Source organism: Oncorhynchus tshawytscha, linkage group LG25 (assembly GCF_018296145.1).
Source record: "Oncorhynchus tshawytscha isolate Ot180627B linkage group LG25, Otsh_v2.0, whole genome shotgun sequence".
Taxonomy (NCBI): Eukaryota; Metazoa; Chordata; class Actinopteri; order Salmoniformes; family Salmonidae; genus Oncorhynchus; species Oncorhynchus tshawytscha.
In genome coordinates this window covers 45,725,897-45,749,208 of record NC_056453.1, presented here as the reverse complement: position 1 = coordinate 45,749,208, position 23,312 = coordinate 45,725,897, and the positions used below count along the sequence as shown (strand labels likewise).

Below are 23,312 nucleotides of genomic sequence, written 5' to 3'. Positions count from 1 at the left end.
GGGAACTGTGTGTTGATTGATGAGGGAAATAAACAATTTAATCCATTTTAGAATAAGGCTGTAATGTAACAAAATGTGGAAAAGGTTGAGGGGTCTGAATACTTTCCGAATGCACCGTAAATCCCTCACAGATTATTACCTCCATGATGCATACATATGTCCCTCACAGATTATTACCTCCATGATGCATTAACATGTCCCTCACAGATTATTACCTCCATGATGCATACATATGTCCCTCACAGATTATTACCTCCATGATGCATTAACATGTCCCTCACAGATTATTACCTCCATGATGCATACATATGTCCCTCACAGATTATTACCTCCATGATGCATTAACATGTCCCTCACAGATTATTATCTCCATGATACATAAACATGTCCCTCACAGATTATTACCTCCATGATACATATGCAGACAGAGAGACAGTGATATCTCACCTGGTTTGAGCCCTGCGTCAGCATTAGGAGGGGAGTCTGTGTCCATCACCCTCACGTCCTTCCTCAGCACTGTGTTACTGAAAGAAAGACACAACTTCAGTCAAAATCAACAACACAAACTAAAAGTGTCAAATGTAACCGTTTGCCCAGAGAACTAAGGACTCTGAACAGCTAGAGGGGGGATGGAGAGGGGGGTTGAGAATAAGGATAATGGGAACAAACAGACATGTTTACTATGCAGATGAAGACTAGAGATATGACTTAATAATGAACTGGTCTGTTCTACTAGTATTAATCTGGTCTGCTCTACTAGTATTGATCTGGTCTACTAGTATTGATCTGGTCTGTTCTACTAGTATTGATCTGGTCTACTATTATTGATCTGGTCTGGTCTACTATCATTGATCTGGTCTGTTCTACTATCATTGATCTGGTCTGTTCTACTAGTATTGATCTGGTCTGTTCTATTAGTATTGATCTGGTCTGTTCTACTAGTATTGATCTGGTCTGTTCTACTATCATTGATCTGGTCTGTTCTACTATCATTGATCTGGTCTGTTCTACTAGTATTGATCTGGGTCTGTATTGATCTGGTCTGTTCTACTATCATTGATCTGGTCTGTTCTACTATCATTGATCTGGTCTGTTCTACTATCATTGATGGTCTGATCATTGATCTGGTCTGTTCTACTAGTATTGATCTGGTCTGTTCTACTATATTGATCTGGTCTGTTCTACTAGTATTGATCTGGTCTGGTCTGTTCTACTAGTATTGATCTGGTCTGTTCTACTAGTATTGATCTGGTCTGTTCTACTAGTATTGATCTGGTCTGTTCTACTAGTATTGATCTGGTCTGTTCTACTAGTATTGATCTGGTCTGTTCTACTAGTATTGATCTGGTCTGTTCTACTAGTATTGATCTGGTCTGTTCTACTACTATTGATCTGGTCTGTTCTACTATATTGATCTGGTCTGTTCTACTAGTATTGATCTGGTCTGTTCTACTAGTATTGATCTGGTCTGTTCTACTAGTATTGATCTGGTCTGTTCTACTATATTGATCTGGTCTGTTCTACTAGTATTGATCTGGTCTGTTCTACTATCATTGATCTGGTCTGTTCTACTATATTGATCTGGTCTGTTCTACTATTGATCTGGTCTGTTCTACTAGTATTGATCTGGTCTGTTCTACTAGTATTGATCTGGTCTGTTCTACTAGTATTGATCTGGTCTGTTCTACTAGTATTGATCTGGTCTGTTCTACTAGTATTGATCTGGTCTGTTCTACTAGTATTGATCTGGTCTGTTCTACTAGTATTGATCTGGTCTGTTCTACTAGTATTGATCTGGTCTGTTCTACTAGTATTGATCTGGTCTGTTCTACTAGTCATTGATCTGGTCTGTTCTACTAGTATTGATCTGGTCTGTTCTACTATCATTGATCTGGTCTGTTCTACTAGTATTGATCTGGTCTGTTCTACTATATTGATCTGGTCTGTTCTACTAGTATTGATCTGGTCTGTTCTACTAGTATTGATCTGGTCTGTTCTACTAGTATTGATCTGGTCTGTTCTACTAGTATTGATCTGGTCTGTATTGTCTGGTCTGTTCTACTAGTATTGATCTGGTCTGGTCTGTTCTATCTGGTATTGATCTGGTCTGTTCTACTAGTATTGATCTGGTCTGTTCTACTAGTATTGATCTGGTCTGTTCTACTAGTATTGATCTGGTCTGTTCTACTAGTATTGATCTGGTCTGTTCTACTAGTATTGATCTGGTCTGTTCTACTAGTATTGATCTGGTCTGTTCTACTAGTATTGATCTGGTCTGTTCTACTAGTATTGATCTGGTCTGTTCTACTAGTATTGATCTGGTCTGTTCTACTAGTATTGATCTGGTCTGTTCTACTATCATTGATCTGGTCTGTTCTACTAGTATTGATCTGGTCTGTTCTACTACTATCATTGATCTGGTCTGTTCTACTAGTATTGATCTGGTCTGTTCTACTATCATTGATCTGGTCTGTTCTACTATCATTGATCTGGTCTGTTCTACTAGTATTGATCTGGTCTGTTCTACTAGTATTGATCTGGTCTGTTCTACTAGTATTGATCTGGTCTGTTCTACTAGTATTGATCTGGTCTGTTCTACTAGTATTGATCTGGTCTGTTCTACTAGTATTGATCTGGTCTGTTCTACTAGTATTGATCTGGTCTGTTCTACTAGTATTGATCTGGTCTGTTCTACTAGTATTGATCTGGTCTGTTCTACTAGTATTGATCTGGTCTGTTCTACTAGTATTGATCTGGTCTGTTCTACTAGTATTGATCTGGTCTGTTCTACTACTATTGATCTGGTCTGTTCTACTAGTATTGATCTGGTCTGTTCTACTAGTATTGATCTGGTCTGTTCTACTAGTATTGATCTGGTCTGTTCTACTATATTGATCTGGTCTGTTCTACTAGTATTGATCTGGTCTGTTCTACTAGTATTGATCTGGTCTGTTCTACTAGTATTGATCTGGTCTGTTCTACTATCATTGATCTGGTCTGTTCTACTAGTATTGATCTGGTCTGTTCTACTAGTATTGATCTGGTCTGTTCTACTAGTATTGATCTGGTCTGTTCTACTAGTATTGATCTGGTCTGTTCTACTAGTATTGATCTGGTCTGTTCTACTATATTGATCTGGTCTGTTCTACTATATTGATCTGGTCTGGTCTGTTCTACTATATTGATCTGGTCTGTTCTACTATATTGATCTGGTCTGTTCTACTAGTATTGATCTGGTCTGTTCTACTATATTGATCTGGTCTGTTCTACTATATTGATCTGGTCTGTTCTACTAGTATTGATCTGGTCTGTTCTACTATCATTGATCTGGTCTGTTCTACTAGTATTGATCTGGTCTGTTCTACTAGTATTGATCTGGTCTGTTCTACTAGTATTGATCTGGTCTGTTCTACTAGTATTGATCTGGTCTGTTCTACTAGTATTGATCTGGTCTGTTCTACTAGTATTGATCTGGTCTGTTCTACTAGTATTGATCTGGTCTGTTCTACTAGTATTGATCTGGTCTGTTCTACTAGTATTGATCTGGTCTGTTCTACTAGTATTGATCTGGTCTGTTCTACTAGTATTGATCTGGTCTGTTCTACTATATTGATCTGGTCTGTTCTACTAGTATTGATCTGGTCTGTTCTACTATCATTGATCTGGTCTGTTCTACTAGTATTGATCTGGTCTGTTCTGTTCTACTATATTGATCTGGTCTGTTCTACTAGTATTGATCTGGTCTGTTCTACTAGTATTGATCTGTCTGTCTGTTCTACTAGTCATTGATCTGGTCTGTTCTACTAGTATTGATCTGGTCTGTTCTACTAGTATTGATCTGGTCTGTTCTACTAGTATTGATCTGGTCTGTTCTACTAGTATTGATCTGGTCTGTTCTACTAGTATTGATCTGGTCTGTTCTACTACTATTGATATGGTCTGTTCTACTACTATTGATCTAGTCTGTTCTACTAGTATTGATCTGGTCTGTTCTACTAGTATTGATCTGGTACTGGTCTGTTCTACTATCATTGATCTGGTCTGTTCTACTAGTATTGATCTGGTCTGTTCTACTACTATTGATCTGGTCTGTTCTACTATTATTGATCTGGTCTGTTCTACTAGTATTGATCTGGTCTGTTCTACTATCATTGATCTGGTCTGTTCTACTATCATTGATCTGGTCTGTTCTACTATCATTGATCTGGTCTGTTCTACTATCATTGATCTGGTCTGTTCTACTAGTATTGATCTGGTCTGTTCTACTATCATTGATCTGGTCTGTTCTACTAGTATTGATCTGGTCTGTCATTGATCTGGTCTGTTCTACTATCATTGATCTGGTCTGTTCTACTATCATTGATCTGGTCTGTTCTATCATTGATCTGGTCTGTTCTACTATCATTGATCTGGTCTGTTCTACTAGTATTGATCTGGTACTGGTCTGTTCTACTATCATTGATCTGGTCTGTTCTACTACTATTGATCTGGTCTGTTCTACTACTATTGATCTGGTCTGTTCTACTATCATTGATCTGGTCTGTTCTACTATCATTGATCTGGTCTGTTCTACTAGTATTGATCTGGTCTGTTCTACTAGTATTGATCTGGTCTGTTCTACTAGTATTGATCTGGTCTGTTCTACTAGTATTGATCTGGTCTGTTCTACTAGTATTGATCTGGTCTGTTCTACTAGTCATTGATCTGGTCTGTTCTACTAGTATTGATCTGGTCTGTTCTACTAGTATTGATCTGGTCTGTTCTACTAGTATTGATCTGGTCTGTTCTACTAGTATTGATCTGGTCTGTTCTACTAGTATTGATCTGGTCTGTTCTACTATATTGATCTGGTCTGTTCTACTATATTGATCTGGTCTGTTCTACTATTATTGATGTGGTCTGTTCTACTATCATTGATCTGGTCTGTTCTACTATCATTGATCTGGTCTGTTCTACTAGTATTGATCTGGTCTGTTCTACTAGTATTGATCTGGTCTGTTCTACTAGTATTGATCTGGTCTGTTCTACTAGTATTGATCTGGTCTGTTCTACTAGTATTGATCTGGTCTGTTCTACTAGTATTGATCTGGTCTGTTCTACTAGTATTGATCTGGTCTGTTCTACTAGTATTGATCTGGTCTGTTCTACTAGTATTGATCTGGTCTGTTCTACTAGTATTGATCTGGTCTGTTCTACTAGTATTGATCTGGTCTGTTCTACTAGTATTGATCTGGTCTGTTCTACTAGTATTGATCTGGTCTGTTCTACTAGTATTGATCTGGTCTGTTCTACTAGTATTGATCTGGTCTGTTCTACTATATTGATCTGGTCTGTTCTACTAGTATTGATCTGGTCTGTTCTACTAGTATTGATCTGGTCTGTTCTACTTCATTGATCTGGTCTGTTCTACTATATTGATCTGGTCTGTTCTACTATATTGATCTGGTCTGTTCTACTAGTATTGATCTGGTCTGTTCTACTATCATTGATCTGGTCTGTTCTACTAGTATTGATCTGGTCTGTTCTACTAGTATCATTGATCTGGTCTGTTCTACTAGTATTGATCTGGTCTGTTCTACTAGTATTGATCTGGTCTGTTCTACTAGTATTGATCTGGTCTGTTCTACTACTATTGATCTGGTCTGTTCTACTACTATTGATCTGGTCTGTTCTACTAGTATTGATCTGGTCTGTTCTACTAGTATTGATCTGGTCTGTTCTACTAGTCATTGATCTGGTCTGTTCTACTAGTATTGATCTGGTCTGTTCTACTAGTATTGATCTGGTCTGGTCTGTTCTGATCTGGTCTATTATCATTGATCTGGTCTGTTCTACTATCATTGATCTGGTCTGTTCTACTAGTATTGATCTGGTCTGTTCTACTAGTCATTGATCTGGTCTGTTCTACTAGTATTGATCTGGTCTGTTCTACTAGTATTGATCTGGTCTGTTCTACTTCATTGATCTGGTCTGTTCTACTATCATTGATCTGGTCTGTTCTACTATCATTGATCTGGTCTGTTCTACTAGTATTGATCTGGTCTGTTCTACTAGTATTGATCTGGTCTGTTCTACTATCATTGATCTGGTCTGTTCTACTAGTATTGATCTGGTCTGTTCTACTAGTATTGATCTGGTCTGTTCTACTAGTATTGATCTGGTCTGTTCTACTAGTATTGATCTGGTCTGTTCTACTATCATTGATCTGGTCTGTTCTACTATCATTGATCTGGTCTGTTCTACTATCATTGATCTGGTCTGTTCTATCATTGATCTGGTCTGTTCTATCATTGATCTGGTCTGTTCTATCATTGATCTGGTCTGTTCTACTAGTATTGATCTGGTCTGTTCTACGAGTATTGATCTGGTCTGCTCTACTAGTATTGATCTGGTCTGCTCTACTAGTATTGATCTGGTCTGTTCTACTAGTATTGATCTGGTCTGTTCTACTAGTATTGATCTGGTCTGTTCTACTAGTATTGATCTGGTCTGTTCTACTAGTATTGATCTGGTCTGTTCTACTAGTATTGATCTGGTCTGTTCTACTAGTATTGATCTGGTCTGTTCTAAGAGTATTGATCTGGTCTGTTCTAAGAGTATTGATCTGGTCTGTTCTACTAGTATTGATCTGGTCTGTTCTACTAGTATTGATCTGGTCTGTTCTACTAGTATTGATCTGGTCTGTTCTACTAGTATTGATCTGGTCTGTTCTACTAGTATCTGTCTGTTCTACTAGTATTGATCTGGTCTGTTCTACTAGTATTGATCTGGTCTGTTCTACTAGTATTGATCTGGTCTGTTCTACTAGTATTGATCTGGTCTGTTCTACTAGTATTGATCTGGTCTGTTCTACTATCATTGATCTGGTCTGTTCTACTAGTCATTGATCTGGTCTGTTCTACTAGTATTGATCTGGTCTGTTCTACTAGTATTGATCTGGTCTGTTCTACTAGTATTGATCTGGTCTGTTCTACTAGTATTGATCTGGTCTGTTCTACTAGTATTGATCTGGTCTGTTCTACTAGTATTGATCTGGTCTGTTCTACTAGTATTGATCTGGTCTGTTCTCTAGTATTGATCTGGTCTGTTCTACTATATTGATCTGGTCTGTTCTACTATCATTGATCTGGTCTGGTCTGTTCTACTAGTATTGATCTGGTCTGTTCTACTAGTATTGATCTGGTCTGTTCTACTAGTATTGATCTGGTCTGACTACTATTGATCTGGTCTGTTCTACTATGTATTGATCTGGTCTGTTCTACTATCATTGATCTGGTCTGTTCTACTAGTATTGATCTGGTCTGTTCTACTATCTGGTCTGTATTGATCTGGTCTGTTCTAGTCTGATCTGGTCTGTTCTACTATCATTGATCTGGTCTGTTCTACTAGTATTGATCTGGTCTGTTCTACTAGTATTGATCTGGGTCTGTTCTACTGTATTTCTGGTCTGTTCTACTACTATTGATCTGGTCTGTTCTACTAGTATTGATCTGGTCTGTTCTACTATCTATTGATCTGGTCTGTTCTACTATCATTGATCTGGTCTGTTCTACTAGTATTGATCTGGTCTGTTCTACTATCATTGATCTGGTCTGTTCTACTATCATTGATCTGGTCTGTTCTACTATCATTGATCTGGTCTGTTCTACTAGTCATTGATCTGGTCTGTTCTACTATCATTGATCTGGTCTGTTCTACTAGTATTGATCTGGTCTGTTCTACTAGTATTGATCTGGTCTGTTCTACTAGTATTGATCTGGTCTGTTCTACTAGTATTGATCTGGTCTGTTCTACTATCATTGATCTGGTCTGTTCTACTAGTAATGATCTGGTCTGTTCTACTATAATTGATCTGGTCTGTTCTACTATCATTGATCTGGTCTGTTCTACTACTATTGATCTGGTCTGTTCTACTATCATTGATCTGGTCTGTTCTACTATCATTGATCTGGTCTGTTCTACTATCATTGATCTGGTCTGTTCTACTAGTATTGATCTGGTCTGTTCTACTAGTATTGATCTGGTCTGTTCTACTATCATTGATCTGGTCTGTTCTACTATCATTGATCTGGTCTGTTCTACTAGTATTGATCTGGTCTGTTCTACTATCATTGATCTGGTCTGTTCTACTATCATTGATCTGGTCTGTTCTACTATCATTGATCTGGTCTGTTCTACTATCATTGATCTGGTCTGTTCTACTAGTATTGATCTGGTCTGTTCTACTAGTATTGATCTGGTCTGTTCTACTAGTATTGATCTGGTCTGTTCTACTAGTATTGATCTGGTCTGTTCTACTAGTATTGATCTGGTCTGTTCTACTAGTATTGATCTGGTCTGTTCTACTATCATTGATGTGGTCTGTTCTACTAGTATTTATCTGGTCTGTTCTACTAGTATTGATCTGGTCTGTTCTACTACTATTGATCTGGTCTGTTCTACTACTATTGATCTGGTCTGTTCTACTATCATTGATCTGGTCTGTTCTACTAGTATTGATCTGGTCTGTTCTCTGTATTGATCTGGTCTGTTCTACTAGTATTGATCTGGTCTGTTCTACTAGTATTGATCTGGTCTGTTCTACTAGTATTGATCTGGTCTGTTCTACTAGTATTGATCTGGTCTGGTCTGTTCTACTAGTATTGATCTGGTCTGTATTGATCTGGTCTACTAGTATTGATCTGGTCTGTTCTACTAGTATTGATCTGGTCTGTTCTACTAGTATTGATCTGGTCTGTTCTACTAGTATTGATCTGGTCTGTTCTACTAGTATTGATCTGGTCTGTTCTACTAGTATTGATCTGGTCTGTTCTACTAGTATTGATCTGGTCTGTTCTACTAGTATTGATCTGGTCTGTTCTACTAGTATTGATCTGGTCTGTTCTACTAGTATTGATCTGGTCTGTTCTACTAGTATTGATCTGGTCTGTTCTACTAGTATTGATCTGGTCTGTTCTACTATCATTGATCTGGTCTGTTCTACTATTGTCTGTCTGGTCTGTTCTACTAGTATTGATCTGGTCTGTTCTACTAGTATTGATCTGGTCTGTTCTACTAGTATTGATCTGGTCTGTTCTACTAGTATTGATCTGGTCTGTTCTACTAGTATTGATCTGGTCTGTTCTACTAGTATTGATCTGGTCTGTTCTACTAGTATTGATCTGGTCTGTTCTACTAGTATTGATCTGGTCTGTTCTACTATATTGATCTGGTCTGTTCTACTAGTATGATGATCTGGTATTGATCTGGTCTGTTCTACTAGTATTGATCTGGTCTGTTCTACTAGTATTGATCTGGTCTGTTCTACTATATTGATCTGGTCTGTTCTACTATCATTGATCTGGTCTGTTCTACTATCATTGATCTGGTCTGTTCTACTATCATTGATCTGGTCTGTTCTACTAGTATTGATCTGGTCTGTTCTACTATCATTGATCTGGTCTGTTCTACTAGTATTGATCTGGTCTGTTCTACATTGATCTGGTCTGTTCTACTATCATTGATCTGGTCTGGTATTGATCTGGTCTGTTCTACTAGTATTGATCTGGTCTGTTCTACTAGTATTGATCTGGTCTGTTCTACTAGTATTGATCTGGTCTGTTCTACTAGTATTGATCTGGTCTGTTTCTACTATTGATCTGGTCTGTTCTATATTGATCTGGTCTGTTCTACTAGTATTGATCTGTCTGTTCTCTGATCTGGTCTGTTCTACTATATTGATCTGGTCTGTTCTACTATCATTGATCTGGTCTGTTCTACTAGTATTGATCTGGTCTGTTCTACTAGTATTGATCTGGTCTGTTCTACTAGTATTGATCTGGTCTGTTCTACTAGTATTGATCTGGTCTGTTCTACTAGTATTGATCTGGTCTGTTCTACTAGTATTGATCTGGTCTGTTCTACTACTATTGATCTGGTCTGTTCTACTATCATTGATCTGGTCTGTTCTACTAGTATTGATCTGGTACTGGTCTGTTCTTCCATCATTGATCTGGTCTGTTCTACTATCATTGATCTGGTCTGTTCTACTAGTAATGATCTGGTCTGTTCTACTAGTATTGATCTGGTCTGTTCTACTATCATTGATCTGGTCTGTTCTACTAGTAATGATCTGGTCTGTTCTACTAGCATTGATCTGGTCTGTATTGATCTGGTCTGTTCTACTATCATTGATCTGGTCTGTTCTACTATCATTGATCTGGTCTGTTCTACTATATTGATTGTTCTATATTGATCTGGTCTGTTCTACTATATTGATCTGGTCTGGTCATTGATCTGGTCTGTTCTACTATCATTGATCTGGTCTGTTCTACTATATTGATCTGGTCTGTTCTACTATCATTGATCTGGTCTGTTCTACTAGTATTGATCTGGTCTGTTCTACTAGTATTGATCTGGTCTGTTCTACTAGTATTGATCTGGTCTGTTCTACTAGTATTGATCTGGTCTGTTCTACTAGTATTGATCTGGTCTGTTCTTCTGACTACTCATTGATCTGGTCTGTTCTACTATCTGGTCTGTTCTACTATTGATCTGGTCTGTTCTACTATCATTGATCTGGTCTGTTCTACTAGTATTGATCTGGTCTGTTCTGTATTGATCTGGTCTGTTCTAGTCATTGATCTGGTCTGTTCTACTAGTATTGATCTGGTCTGTTCTACTAGTATTGATCTGGTCTGTTCTACTATATTGATCTGGTCTGTTCTACTAGTATTGATCTGGTCTGTTCTACTAGTATTGATCTGGTCTGGTCTGTTCTACTAGTATTGATCTGGTCTGTTCTACTAGTATTGATCTGGTCTGTTCTACTATATTGATCTGGTCTGTTCTACTAGTATTGATCTGGTCTGTTCTATAGTATTGATCTGGTCTGTTCTACTGTCATTGATCTGGTCTGTTCTACTAGTATTGATCTGGTCTGTTCTACTAGTATTGATCTGGTCTGTTCTACTATCATTGATCTGGTCTGTTCTACTATCATTGATCTGGTCTGTTCTACTATCATTGATCTGGTCTGTTCTACTAGTATTGATCTGGTCTGTTCTACTAGTCATTGATCTGGTCTGTTCTACTAGTATTGATCTGGTCTGTTCTACTAGTATTGATCTGGTCTGTCTACTATCATTGATCTGGTCTGTTCTACTATCATTGATCTGGTCTGTTCTACTATCATTGATCTGGTCTGTTCTACTAGTATTGATCTGGTCTGTTCTACTATATTGATCTGGTCTGTTCTACTATCATTGATCTGGTCTGTTCTACTATCATTGATCTGGTCTGTCTACTATCATTGATCTGGTCTGTTCTACTATCATTGATCTGGTCTGTTCTACTACTAGTATTGATCTGGTCTGTTCTACTATCATTGATCTGGTCTGTTCTACTATCATTGATCTGGTCTGTTCTATCATTGATCTGGTCTGTTCTATCATTGATCTGGTCTGTCTACTATCATTGATCTGGTCTGTTCTATCATTGATCTGGTCTGTTCTACTAGTATTGATCTGGTCTGTTCTACTAGTATTGATCTGGTCTGTTCTACTAGTATTGATCTGGTCTGTTCTACTAGTATTGATCTGGTCTGCTCTACTAGTATTGATCTGGTCTGTTCTACTAGTATTGATCTGGTCTGTTCTACTAGTATTGATCTGGTCTGTTCTACTAGTATTGATCTGGTCTGTTCTACTAGTATTGATCTGGTCTGGTCTGATCTACTAGTATTGATCTGGTCTGTTCTACTAGTATTGATCTGGTATGTTCTACTATCATTGATCTGGTCTGTTCTACTACTATTGATCTGGTCTGTTCTACTACTATTGATCTGGTCTGTTCTACTACTATTGATCTGGTCTGTTCTACTAGTATTGATCTGGTCTGGTCTGTTCTACTAGTATTGATCTGGTCTGGTCTGTTCTACTAGTATTGATCTGGTCTGTTCTACTAGTATTGATCTGGTCTGTTCTACTAGTATTGATCTGGTCTGTTCTACTACCATTGATCTGGTCTGTTCTACTATCATTGATCTGGTCTGTTCTACTATCATTGATCTGGTCTGTTCTACTATCATTGATCTGGTCTGTTCTACTAGTATTGATCTGGTCTGTTCTACTAGTATTGATCTGGTCTGTTCTACTAGTATTGATCTGGTCTGTTCTACTAGTATTGATCTGGTCTGTTCTACTACCATTGATCTGGTCTGTTCTACTATCATTGATCTGGTCTGTTCTACTATCATTGATCTGGTCTGTTCTACTATCATTGATCTGGTCTGTTCTATCATTGATCTGGTCTGTTCTACTAGTATTGATCTGGTCTGTTCTACGAGTATTGATCTGGTCTGTTCTACTATCATTGATCTGGTCTGTTCTATCATTGATCTGGTCTGTTCTATCATTGATCTGGTCTGTTCTATCATTGATCTGGTCTGTTCTATCATTGATCTGGTCTGTTCTCACTGATCTGGTCTGTTCTATCATTGATCTGGTCTGTTCTATCTAGTATTGATCTGGTCTCTTCTATCATTGATCTGGTCTGTTCTACTATCATTGATCTGGTCTGTTCTACTACTATTGATCTGGTCTGTTCTACTACTATTGATCTGGTCTGTTCTACTAGTATTGATCTGGTCTGTTCTACTATTATTGATCTGGTCTGTTCTACTAGTATTGATCTGGTCTGTTCTACTACTATTGATCTGGTCTGTTCTACTATCATTGATCTGGTCTGTTCTACTACTATTGATCTGGTCTGTTCTACTATCATTGATCTGGTCTGTTCTACTATCATTGATCTGGTCTGTTCTACTATCATTGATCTGGTCTGTTCTACTATCATTGATCTGGTCTGTTCTACTATCATTGATCTGGTCTGTTCTACTAGTATTGATCTGGTCTGTTCTACTAGTATTGATCTGGTCTGTTCTACTACTATTGATCTGGTCTGTTCTACTACTATTGATCTGGTCTGTTCTACTATCATTGATCTGGTCTGTTCTACTAGTACTGATCTGGTACTGGTCTGTTCTTCCATCATTGATCTGGTCTGTTCTACTAGTATTGATCTGGTACTGGTCTGTTCTTCCATCATTGATCTGGTCTGATCTACTATCATTGATCTGGTCTGTTCTACTAGTAATGATCTGGTCTGTTCTACTAGTATTGATCTGGTCTGTTCTACTAGTATTGATCTGGTCTGTTCTACTATATTGATCTGGTCTGTTCTACTATCATTGATCTGGTCTGTTCTACTATATTGATCTGGTCTGTTCTACTATCATTGATCTGGTCTGTTCTACTATCATTGATCTGGTCTGTTCTACTATCATTGATCTGGTCTGTTCTACTATATTGATCTGGTCTGTTCTACTAGTATTGATCTGGTCTGTTCTACTAGTATTGATCTGGTCTGATCTACTAGTATTGATCTGGTTTGGTCTGATCTACTAGTATTGATCTGGTCTGTTCTACTAGTATTGATCTGGTCTGTTCTACTATCATTGATCTGGTCTGTTCTACTAGTATTGATCTGGTCTGTTCTACTACTATTGATCTGGTCTGTTCTACTACTATTGATCTGGTCTGTTCTACTACTATTGATCTGGTCTGTTCTACTAGTATTGATCTGGTCTGTTCTACTATCATTGATCTGGTCTGTTCTACTATCATTGATCTGGTCTGTTCTACTATCATTGATCTGGTCTGTTCTACTATCATTGATCTGGTCTGTTCTACTATCATTGATCTGGTCTGTTCTACTATCATTGATCTGGTCTGTTCTACTAGTATTGATCTGGTCTGATCTGGTCTGTTCTACTATATTGATCTGGTCTGTTCTATCTAGTATTGATCTGGTCTGTTCTATCATTGATCTGGTCTGTTCTATCATTGATCTGGTCTGTTCTACTCTATTATCTGGTCTGTTCTACTAGTATTGATCTGGTCTGTTCTACTAGTATTGATCTGGTCTGTTCTACTAGTATTGATCTGGTCTGTTCTACTAGTATTGATCTGGTCTGTTCTACTAGTATTGATCTGGTCTGTTCTACTAGTATTGATCTGGTCTGTTCTACTAGTATTGATCTGGTCTGTTCTACTAGTATTGATCTGGTCTGTTCTACTAGTATTGATCTGGTCTGTTCTACTAGTATTGATCTGGTCTGGTCTGATCTACTAGTATTGATCTGGTCTGTTCTACTAGTAATGATCTGGTCTGTTCTACTAGTATTGATCTGGTCTGTTCTACTAGTATTGATCTGGTCTGTTCTACTAGTATTGATCTGGTCTGTTCTACTAGTATTGATCTGGTCTGGTCTGTTCTACTAGTATTGATCTGGTCTGTTCTACTAGTATTGATCTGGTCTGTTCTGTTCTACTAGTATTGATCTGGTCTGTCTGATCTACTAGTATTGATCTGGTCTGTTCTACTAGTATTGATCTGGTCTGTTCTACTAGTATTGATCTGGTCTGTTCTACTAGTATTGATCTGGTCTGTTCTACTATATTGATCTGGTCTGTTCTACTATCATTGATCTGGTCTGTTCTACTATCATTGATCTGGTCTGTTCTACTAGTATTGATCTGGTCTGTTCTACTAGTATTGATCTGGTCTGTTCTACTAGTATTGATCTGGTCTGTTCTACTAGTATTGATCTGGTCTGTTCTACTAGTCATTGATCTGGTCTGTTCTACTATCATTGATCTGGTCTGTTCTACTAGTATTGATCTGGTCTGTTCTACTAGTATTGATCTGGTCTGTTCTACTAGTATTGATCTGGTCTGTTCTACTAGTATTGATCTGGTCTGTTCTACTAGTATTGATCTGGTCTGTTCTACTACTATTGAGCTGGTCTGTTCTACTACTATTGAGCTGGTCTGGTCTGTTCTACTACTATTGATCTGGTCTGTTCTACTATCATTGATCTGGTCTGTTCTACTATCATTGATCTGGTCTGTTCTACTAGTATTGATCTGGTACTGGTCTGTTCTACTATCATTGATCTGGTCTGTTTGACTCTATTGATCTGGTCTGTTCTACTATATTGATCTGGTCTGTTCTACTAGTATTGATCTGGTACTGGTCTGTTCTACTATCATTGATCTGGTCTGTTCTACTATCATTGATCTGGTCTGTTCTACTATCATTGATCTGGTCTGTTCTACTATCATTGATCTGGTCTGTTCTACTATCATTGATCTGGTCTGTTCTACTATCATTGATCTGGTCTGTTCTACTATCATTGATCTGGTCTGTTCTACTATCATTGATCTGGTCTGTTCTACTATCATTGATCTGGTCTGTTCTACTAGTCATTGATCTGGTCTGTTCTACTAGTATTGATCTGGTCTGTTCTACTACTATTGATCTGGTCTGTTCTACTAGTATTGATCTGGTCTGTTCTACTAGTATTGATCTGGTCTGTTCTACTATCATTGATCTGGTCTGTTCTACTACTATTGATCTGGTCTGTTCTACTACTATTGATCTGGTCTGTTCTACTACTATTGATCTGGTCTGTTCTACTAGTATTGATCTGGTCTGTTCTACTAGTATTGATCTGGTCTGTTCTACTAGTATTGATCTGGTACTGGTCTGTTCTACTAGTATTGATCTGGTCTGTTCTACTAGTATTGATCTGGTCTGTTCTACTAGTATTGATCTGGTCTGTTCTACTAGTATTGATCTGGTCTGTTCTACTATCATTGATCTGGTCTGTTCTACTAGTATTGATCTGGTCTGTTCTACTATCATTGATCTGGTCTGTTCTACTATCATTGATCTGGTCTGTTCTACTATCATTGATCTGGTCTGTTCTACTATCATTGATCTGGTCTGTTCTACTATCATTGATCTGGTCTGTTCTACTATCATTGATCTGGTCTGTTCTACTAGTATTGATCTGGTCTGTTCTACTATCATTGATCTGGTCTGTTCTACTCTATTGATCTGGTCTGTTCTACTATTGATCTGGTCTGTTCTACTATCATTGATCTGGTCTGTCTGTTCTACTACTATCATTGATCTGGTCTGTTCTACTACTATTGATCTGGTCTGTTCTACTATCACTGATCTGGTCTGTTCTACTAGTATTGATCTGGTCTGTTCTACTATCATTGATCTGGTCTGTTCTACTACTATTGATCTGGTCTGTTCTACTACTATTGTTCTGGTCTGTTCTACTGTCATTGATCTGGTCTGTTCTACTAGTATTGAGCTGGTCTGTTCTACTAGTATTGATCTGGTCTGTTCTACTACTATTGATCTGGTCTGTTCTACTACTATTGATCTGGTCTGTTCTACTGTCATTGATCTGGTCTGTTGTACTATCATTGATCTGGTCTGTTGTAATAGTATTGATCTGGTCTGTTCTACTATCATTGATCTGGTCTGTTCTACTATCATTGATCTGGTCTGTTCTACTATCATTGATCTGGTCTGTTCTACTAGTATTGATCTGGTCTGTTCTACTGTCATTGATCTGGTCTGTTCTACTAGTATTGATCTGGTCTGTTCTACTAGTATTGATCTGGTCTGTTCTACTATCATTGATCTGGTCTGTTCTACTATCATTGATCTGGTCTGTTCTACTATCATTGATCTGGTCTGTTCTACTAGTATTGATCTGGTCTGTTCTACTATCATTGATCTGGTCTGTTCTACTATATTGATCTGGTCTGGTCTACTATCATTGATCTGGTCTGTTCTACTATCATTGATCTGGTCTGTTCTACTATCATTGATCTGGTCTGGTCTGTTCTACTAGTATTGATCTGGTCTGTTCTACTATCATTGATCTGGTCTGTTCTACTATCATTGATCTGGTCTGTTCTATCATTGATCTGGTCTGTTCTATCATTGATCTGGTCTGTTCTATCATTGATCTGGTCTGTTCTATCATTGATCTGGTCTGTTCTACTAGTATTGATCTGGTCTGTTCTACTAGTATTGATCTGGTCTGTTCTACTAGTATTGATCTGGTCTGTTCTACTAGTATTGATCTGGTCTGCTCTACTAGTATTGGTCTGGTCTGTTCTACTAGTATTGATCTGGTCTGTTCTACTAGTATTGATCTGGTCTGTTCTACTAGTATTGATCTGGTCTGGTCTGATCTACTAGTATTGATCTGGTCTGGTCTGATCTACTAGTATTGATCTGGTTTGGTCTGTTCTACTAGTATTGATCTGGTCTGTTCTACTATCATTGATCTGGTCTGTTCTACTAGTATTGATCTGGTCTGTTCTACTAGTATTGATCTGGTCTGTTCTACTAGTATTGATCTGGTCTGTTCTACTAGTATTGATCTGGTCTGGTCTGTTCTACTAGTATTGATCTGGTCTGGTCTGTCTACTAGTATTGATCTGGTCTGTTCTACTAGTATTGATCTGGTCTGTTCTACTAGTATTGATCTGGTCTGTTCTACTAGTATTGATCTGGTCTGTTCTACTATCATTGATCTGGTCTGTTCTACTGTCATTGATCTGGTCTGTTCTACTAGTATTGATCTGGTCTGTTCTACTAGTATTGATCTGGTCTGTTCTACTAGTATTGATCTGGTCTGTTCTACTAGTATTGATCTGGTCTGTTCTACTAGTATTGATCTGGTCTGTTCTACTACCATTGATCTGGTCTGTTCTACTACCATTGATCTGGTCTGTTCTACTATCATTGATCTGGTCTGGTTCTACTATCATTGATCTGGTCTGTTCTACTATCATTGATCTGGTCTGTTCTACTAGTATTGATCTGGTCTGTTCTACTATCATTGATCTGGTCTGTTCTACTATCATTGATCTGGTCTGTTCTATCATTGATCTGGTCTGTTCTATCATTGATCTGTCTGTTCTATCATTGATCTGGTCTGTTCTATCATTGATCTGGTCTGTTCTATCATTGATCTGGTCTGTTCTATCATTGATCTGGTCTGTTCTATCATTGATCTGGTCTGTTCTATCATTGATCTGGTCTGTTCTACTAGTATTGATCTGGTCTGTTCTACTACTATTGATCTGGTCTGTTCTACTACTATTGATCTGGTCTGTTCTACTACTATTGATCTGGTCTGTTCTACTAGTATTGATCTGGTCTGTTCTACTACTATTGATCTGGTCTGTTCTACTATCATTGATCTGGTCTGTTCTACTAGTATTGATCTGGTCTGTTCTACTATCATTGATATGGTCTGTTCTACTATCATTGATCTGGTCTGTTCTACTATCATTGATCTGGTCTGTTCTACTATCATTGATCTGGTCTGTTCTACTATCATTGATCTGGTCTGTTCTACTAGTATTGATCTGGTCTGTTCTACTAGTATTGATCTGGTCTGTTCTACTAGTATTGATCTGGTCTGTTCTACTACTATTGATCTGGTCTGTTCTACTATCATTGATCTGGTCTGTTCTACTAGTATTGATCTGGTCTGTTCTACTATCATTGATCTGGTCTGTTGTACTATCATTGATCTGGTCTGTTTACTACTATTGATCTGGTCTGTTCTACTATCATTGATCTGGTCTGTTCTACTATCATTGATCTGATCTGTTCTACTATCATTTCTACTATCATTGATCTGGTCTGTTCTACTATCATTGATCTGGTCTGTTCTACTATCATTGATCTGGTCTGTTCTACTATCATTGATCTGGTCTGTTCTACTATCATTGATCTGGTCTGTTCTACTATCATTGATCTGGTCTGTTCTACTATCATTGATCTGGTCTGTTCTACTATCATTGATCTGGTCTGTTCTACTATCATTGATCTGGTCTGTTCTACTATCATTGATCTGGTCTGTTCTACTAGTATTGATCTGGTCTGTTCTACTAGTATTGATCTGGTCTGTTCTACTAGTATTGATCTGGTCTGTTCTACTAGTATTGATCTGGTCTGTTCTACTAGTATTGATCTGGTCTGTTCTACTAGTATTGATCTGGTCTGTTCTACTATCATTGATCTGGTCTGTTCTACTACTATTGATCTGGTCTGTTCTACTACTATTGATCTGGTCTGTTCTACTACTATTGATCTGGTCTGTTCTACTATAATTGATCTGGTCTGTTCTACTAGTATTGATCTGGTCTGTTCTACTAGTCATTGATCTGGTCTGTTCTACTATCATTGATCTGGTCTGTTCTACTATCATTGATCTGGTCTGTTCTACTATCATTGATCTGGTCTGTTCTACTATCATTGATCTGGTCTGTTCTACTATCATTGATCTGTCTGTTCTACTGTATTGATCTGGTACTGGTCTGTTCTACTAGTATTGATCTGGTCTGTTCTACTATCATTGATCTGGTCTGTTCTACTATCATTGATCTGGTCTGTTCTATCATTGATCTGGTCTGTTCTATCATTGATCTGGTCTGTTCTTCATTGATCTGGTCTGTTCTATCATTGATCTGGTCTGTTCTACTAGTATTGATCTGGTCTGTTCTACTAGTATTGATCTGGTCTGTTCTACTAGTATTGATCTGGTCTGTTCTACTAGTATTGATCTGGTCTGCTCTACTAGTATTGATCTGGTCTGCTCTACTAGTATTGATCTGGTCTGTTCTACTAGTATTGATCTGGTCTGTTCTACTAGTATTGATCTGGTCTGTTCTACTAGTATTGATCTGGTCTGTTCTACTAGTATTGATCTGGTCTGGTCTGATCTACTAGTATTGATCTGGTCTGTTCTACTAGTATTGATCTGGTCTGTTCTACTAGTATTGATCTGGTCTGTTCTACTAGTATTGATCTGGTCTGTTCTACTAGTATTGATCTGGTCTGTTCTACTAGTATTGATCTGGTCTGGTCTGTTCTACTAGTATTGATCTGGTCTGTTCTACTAGTATTGATCTGGTCTGGTCTGTTCTACTAGTATTGATCTGGTCTGGTCTGATCTACTAGTATTGATCTGGTCTGTTCTACTAGTATTGATCTGGTCTGTTCTACTAGTATTGATCTGGTCTGTTCTACTAGTATTGATCTGGTCTGTTCTACTATCATTGATCTGGTCTGTTCTACTATCATTGATCTGGTCTGTTCTACTAGTATTGATCTGGTCTGTTCTACTAGTATTGATCTGGTCTGTTCTACTAGTATTGATCTGGTCTGTTCTACTACTATTGATCTGGTCTGTTCTACTACTATTGATCTGGTCTGTTCGACTGTCATTGATCTGGTCTGTTCTACTGTCATTGATCTGGTCTGTTCTACTAGTAATGATCTGGTCTGTTCTACTAGTATTGATCTGGTCTGTTCTACTAGTATTGATCTGGTCTGTTCTACTAGTATTGATCTGGTCTGTTCTACTAGTATTGATCTGGTCTGTTCTACTAGTATTGATCTGGTCTGTTCTACTACTATTGATCTGGTCTGTTCTACTACTATTGATCTGGTCTGTTCTACTATCATTGATCTGGTCTGTTCTACTAGTATTGATCTGGTCTGTTCTACTATCATTGATCTGGTCTGTTCTACTAGTATTGATCTGGTACTGGTCTGTTCTACTATCATTGATCTGGTCTGTTTGACTACTATTGATCTGGTCTGTTCTACTATCATTGATCTGGTCTGTTCTACTATCATTGATCTGGTCTGTTCTACTATCATTTCTACTATCATTGATCTGGTCTGTTCTACTATCATTGATCTGGTCTGTTCTACTATCATTGATCTGGTCTGTTCTACTATCATTGATCTGGTCTGTTCTACTATCATTGATCTGGTCTGTTCTACTATCATTGATCTGGTCTGTTCTACTATCATTGATCTGGTCTGTTCTACTATCATTGATCTGGTCGTTCTACTATCATTGATCTGGTCTGTTCTACTATCATTGATCTGGTCTGTTCTACTGTCATTGATCTGGTCTGTTCTACTAGTATTGATCTGGTCTGTTCTACTAGTATTGATCTGGTCTGTTCTACTAGTATTGATCTGGTCTGTTCTACTAGTATTGATCTGGTCTGTTCTACTAGTCATTGATCTGGTCTGTTCTACTATTATTGATCTGGTCTGTTCTACTACTATTGATCTGGTCTGTTCTACTACTATTGATCTGGTCTGTTCTACTACTATTGATCTGGTCTGTTCTACTACTATTGATCTGGTCTGTTCTACTAGTATTGATCTGGTCTGTTCTACTAGTATTGATCTGGTCTGTTCTACTAGTATTGATCTGGTCTGTTCTACTAGTATTGATCTGGTCTGTTCTACTAGTATTGATCTGGTCTGTTCTACTATTATTGATCTGGTCTGTTCTACTATCATTGATCTGGTCTGTTCTACTAGTATTGATCTGGTACTGGTCTGTTCTACTATCATTGATCTGGTCTGTTCTACTAGTATTGATCTGGTCTGTTCTACTATTATTGATCTGGTCTGTTCTACTATCATTGATCTGGTCTGTTCTACTATCATTGATCTGGTCTGTTCTACTATCATTGATCTGGTCTGTTCTACTAGTATTGATCTGGTCTGTTCTACTATCATTGATCTGGTCTGTTCTACTATATTGATCTGGTCTGTTCTCATTTCTACTATCATTGATCTGGTCTGTTCTACTATCATTGATCTGGTCTGGTCTGTTCTATCATTGATCTGGTCTGTTCTACTAGTATTGATCTGGTCTGTTCTACTAGTATTGATCTGGTCTGTTCTACTAGTATTGATCTGGTCTGTTCTACTAGTATTGATCTGGTCTGTTCTACTAGTATTGATCTGGTCTGTTCTACTAGTATTGATCTGGTCTGTTCTACTAGTATTGATCTGGCCTGTTCTACTAGTATTGATCTGGTACTGGTCTGTTCTACTAGTATTGATCTGGTCTGTTCTACTAGTATTGATCTGGTCTGTTCTACTAGTATTGATCTGGTCTGTTCTACTAGTATTGATCTGGTCTGTTCTACTAGTATTGATCTGGTCTGTTCTACTAGTATTGATCTGGTCTGTTCTACTAGTATTGATCTGGTCTGTTCTACTAGTATTGATCTGGTCTGTTCTACTAGTATTGATCTGGTCTGTTCTAGTATTGATCTGGTCTGTTCTACTATATTGATCTGGTCTGTTCTACTAGTATTGATCTGGTCTGTTCTACTACTATTGATCTGGTCTGTTCTACTAGTATTGATCTGGTCTGTTCTACTATCATTGATCTGGTCTGTTCTACTGTTCTACTATCATTGATCTGGTCTGTTCTACTAGTATTGATCTGGTCTGTTCTACTACTATTGATCTGGTCTGTTCTACTACTATTGATCTGGTCTGTTCTACTAGTATTGATCTGGTCTGTTCTACTATCACTGATCTGGTCTGTTCTACTAGTATTGATCTGGTCTGTTCTACTGTCATTGATCTGGTCTGTTCTACTAGTATTGATCTGGTCTGTTCTACTAGTATTGATCTGGTCTGTTCTACTAGTATTGATCTGGTCTGTTCTACTAGTATTGATCTGGTCTGTTCTACTAGTATTGATCTGGTCTGTTCTACTATTGATCTGGATCTGGTCTGTTCTACTAGTATTGATCTGGTCTGTTCTACTAGTATTGATCTGGTCTGTTCTACTAGTATTGATCTGGTCTGTTCTACTAGTATTGATTCTGGTCTGGTCTGTTCTACTAGTATTGATCTGGTCTGTTCTACTAGTATTGATCTGGTCTGTTCTACTATCATTGATCTGGTCTGTTCTACTATCATTGATCTGGTCTGTTCTACTAGTATTGATCTGGTCTGTTCTACTAGTATTGATCTGGTCTGTTCTACTAGTATTGATCTGGTCTGTTCTACTAGTATTGATCTGGTCTGTTCTACTAGTATTGATCTGGTCTGTTCTACTAGTATTGATCTGGTCTGTTCTACTAGTATTGATCTGGTCTGTTCTACTAGTATTGATCTGGTCTGTCTGTTCTACTATATTGATCTGGTCTGTTCTACTAGTATTGATCTGGTCTGTTCTACTATCATTGATCTGGTCTGTTCTACTATCATTGATCTGGTCTGTTCTACTATCATTGATCTGGTCTGTTCTATCATTGATCTGGTCTGTTCTACTAGTATTGATCTGGTCTGTTCTACTAGTATTGATCTGGTCTGCTCTACTAGTATTGATCTGGTCTGCTCTACTAGTATTGATCTGGTCTGTTCTACTAGTATTGATCTGGTCTGTTCTACTAGTATTGATCTGGTCTGTTCTACTAGTATTGATCTGGTCTGTTCTACTATCATTGATCTGGTCTGTTCTACTATCATTGATCTGGTCTGTTCTACTAGTATTGATCTGGTCTGTTCTACTAGTATTGATCTGGTCTGTTCTACTATCATTATTGATC

At 37.9% G+C, this 23,312-nt stretch overlaps 1 protein-coding gene across 1 annotated transcript in view; it reads right to left on the bottom strand.

The window, feature by feature from the left end:
• LOC112239891 (AT-rich interactive domain-containing protein 4B-like) overlaps window positions 1-23,312 on the bottom strand; it is a 180,945-nt gene that overhangs the window by 91,480 nt on the left and 66,153 nt on the right. Inside the window, 1 exon segment of the mRNA XM_042305847.1 lies at window positions 448-524. Within this exon segment, the coding sequence (XP_042161781.1) occupies window positions 448-524 (77 nt within the window).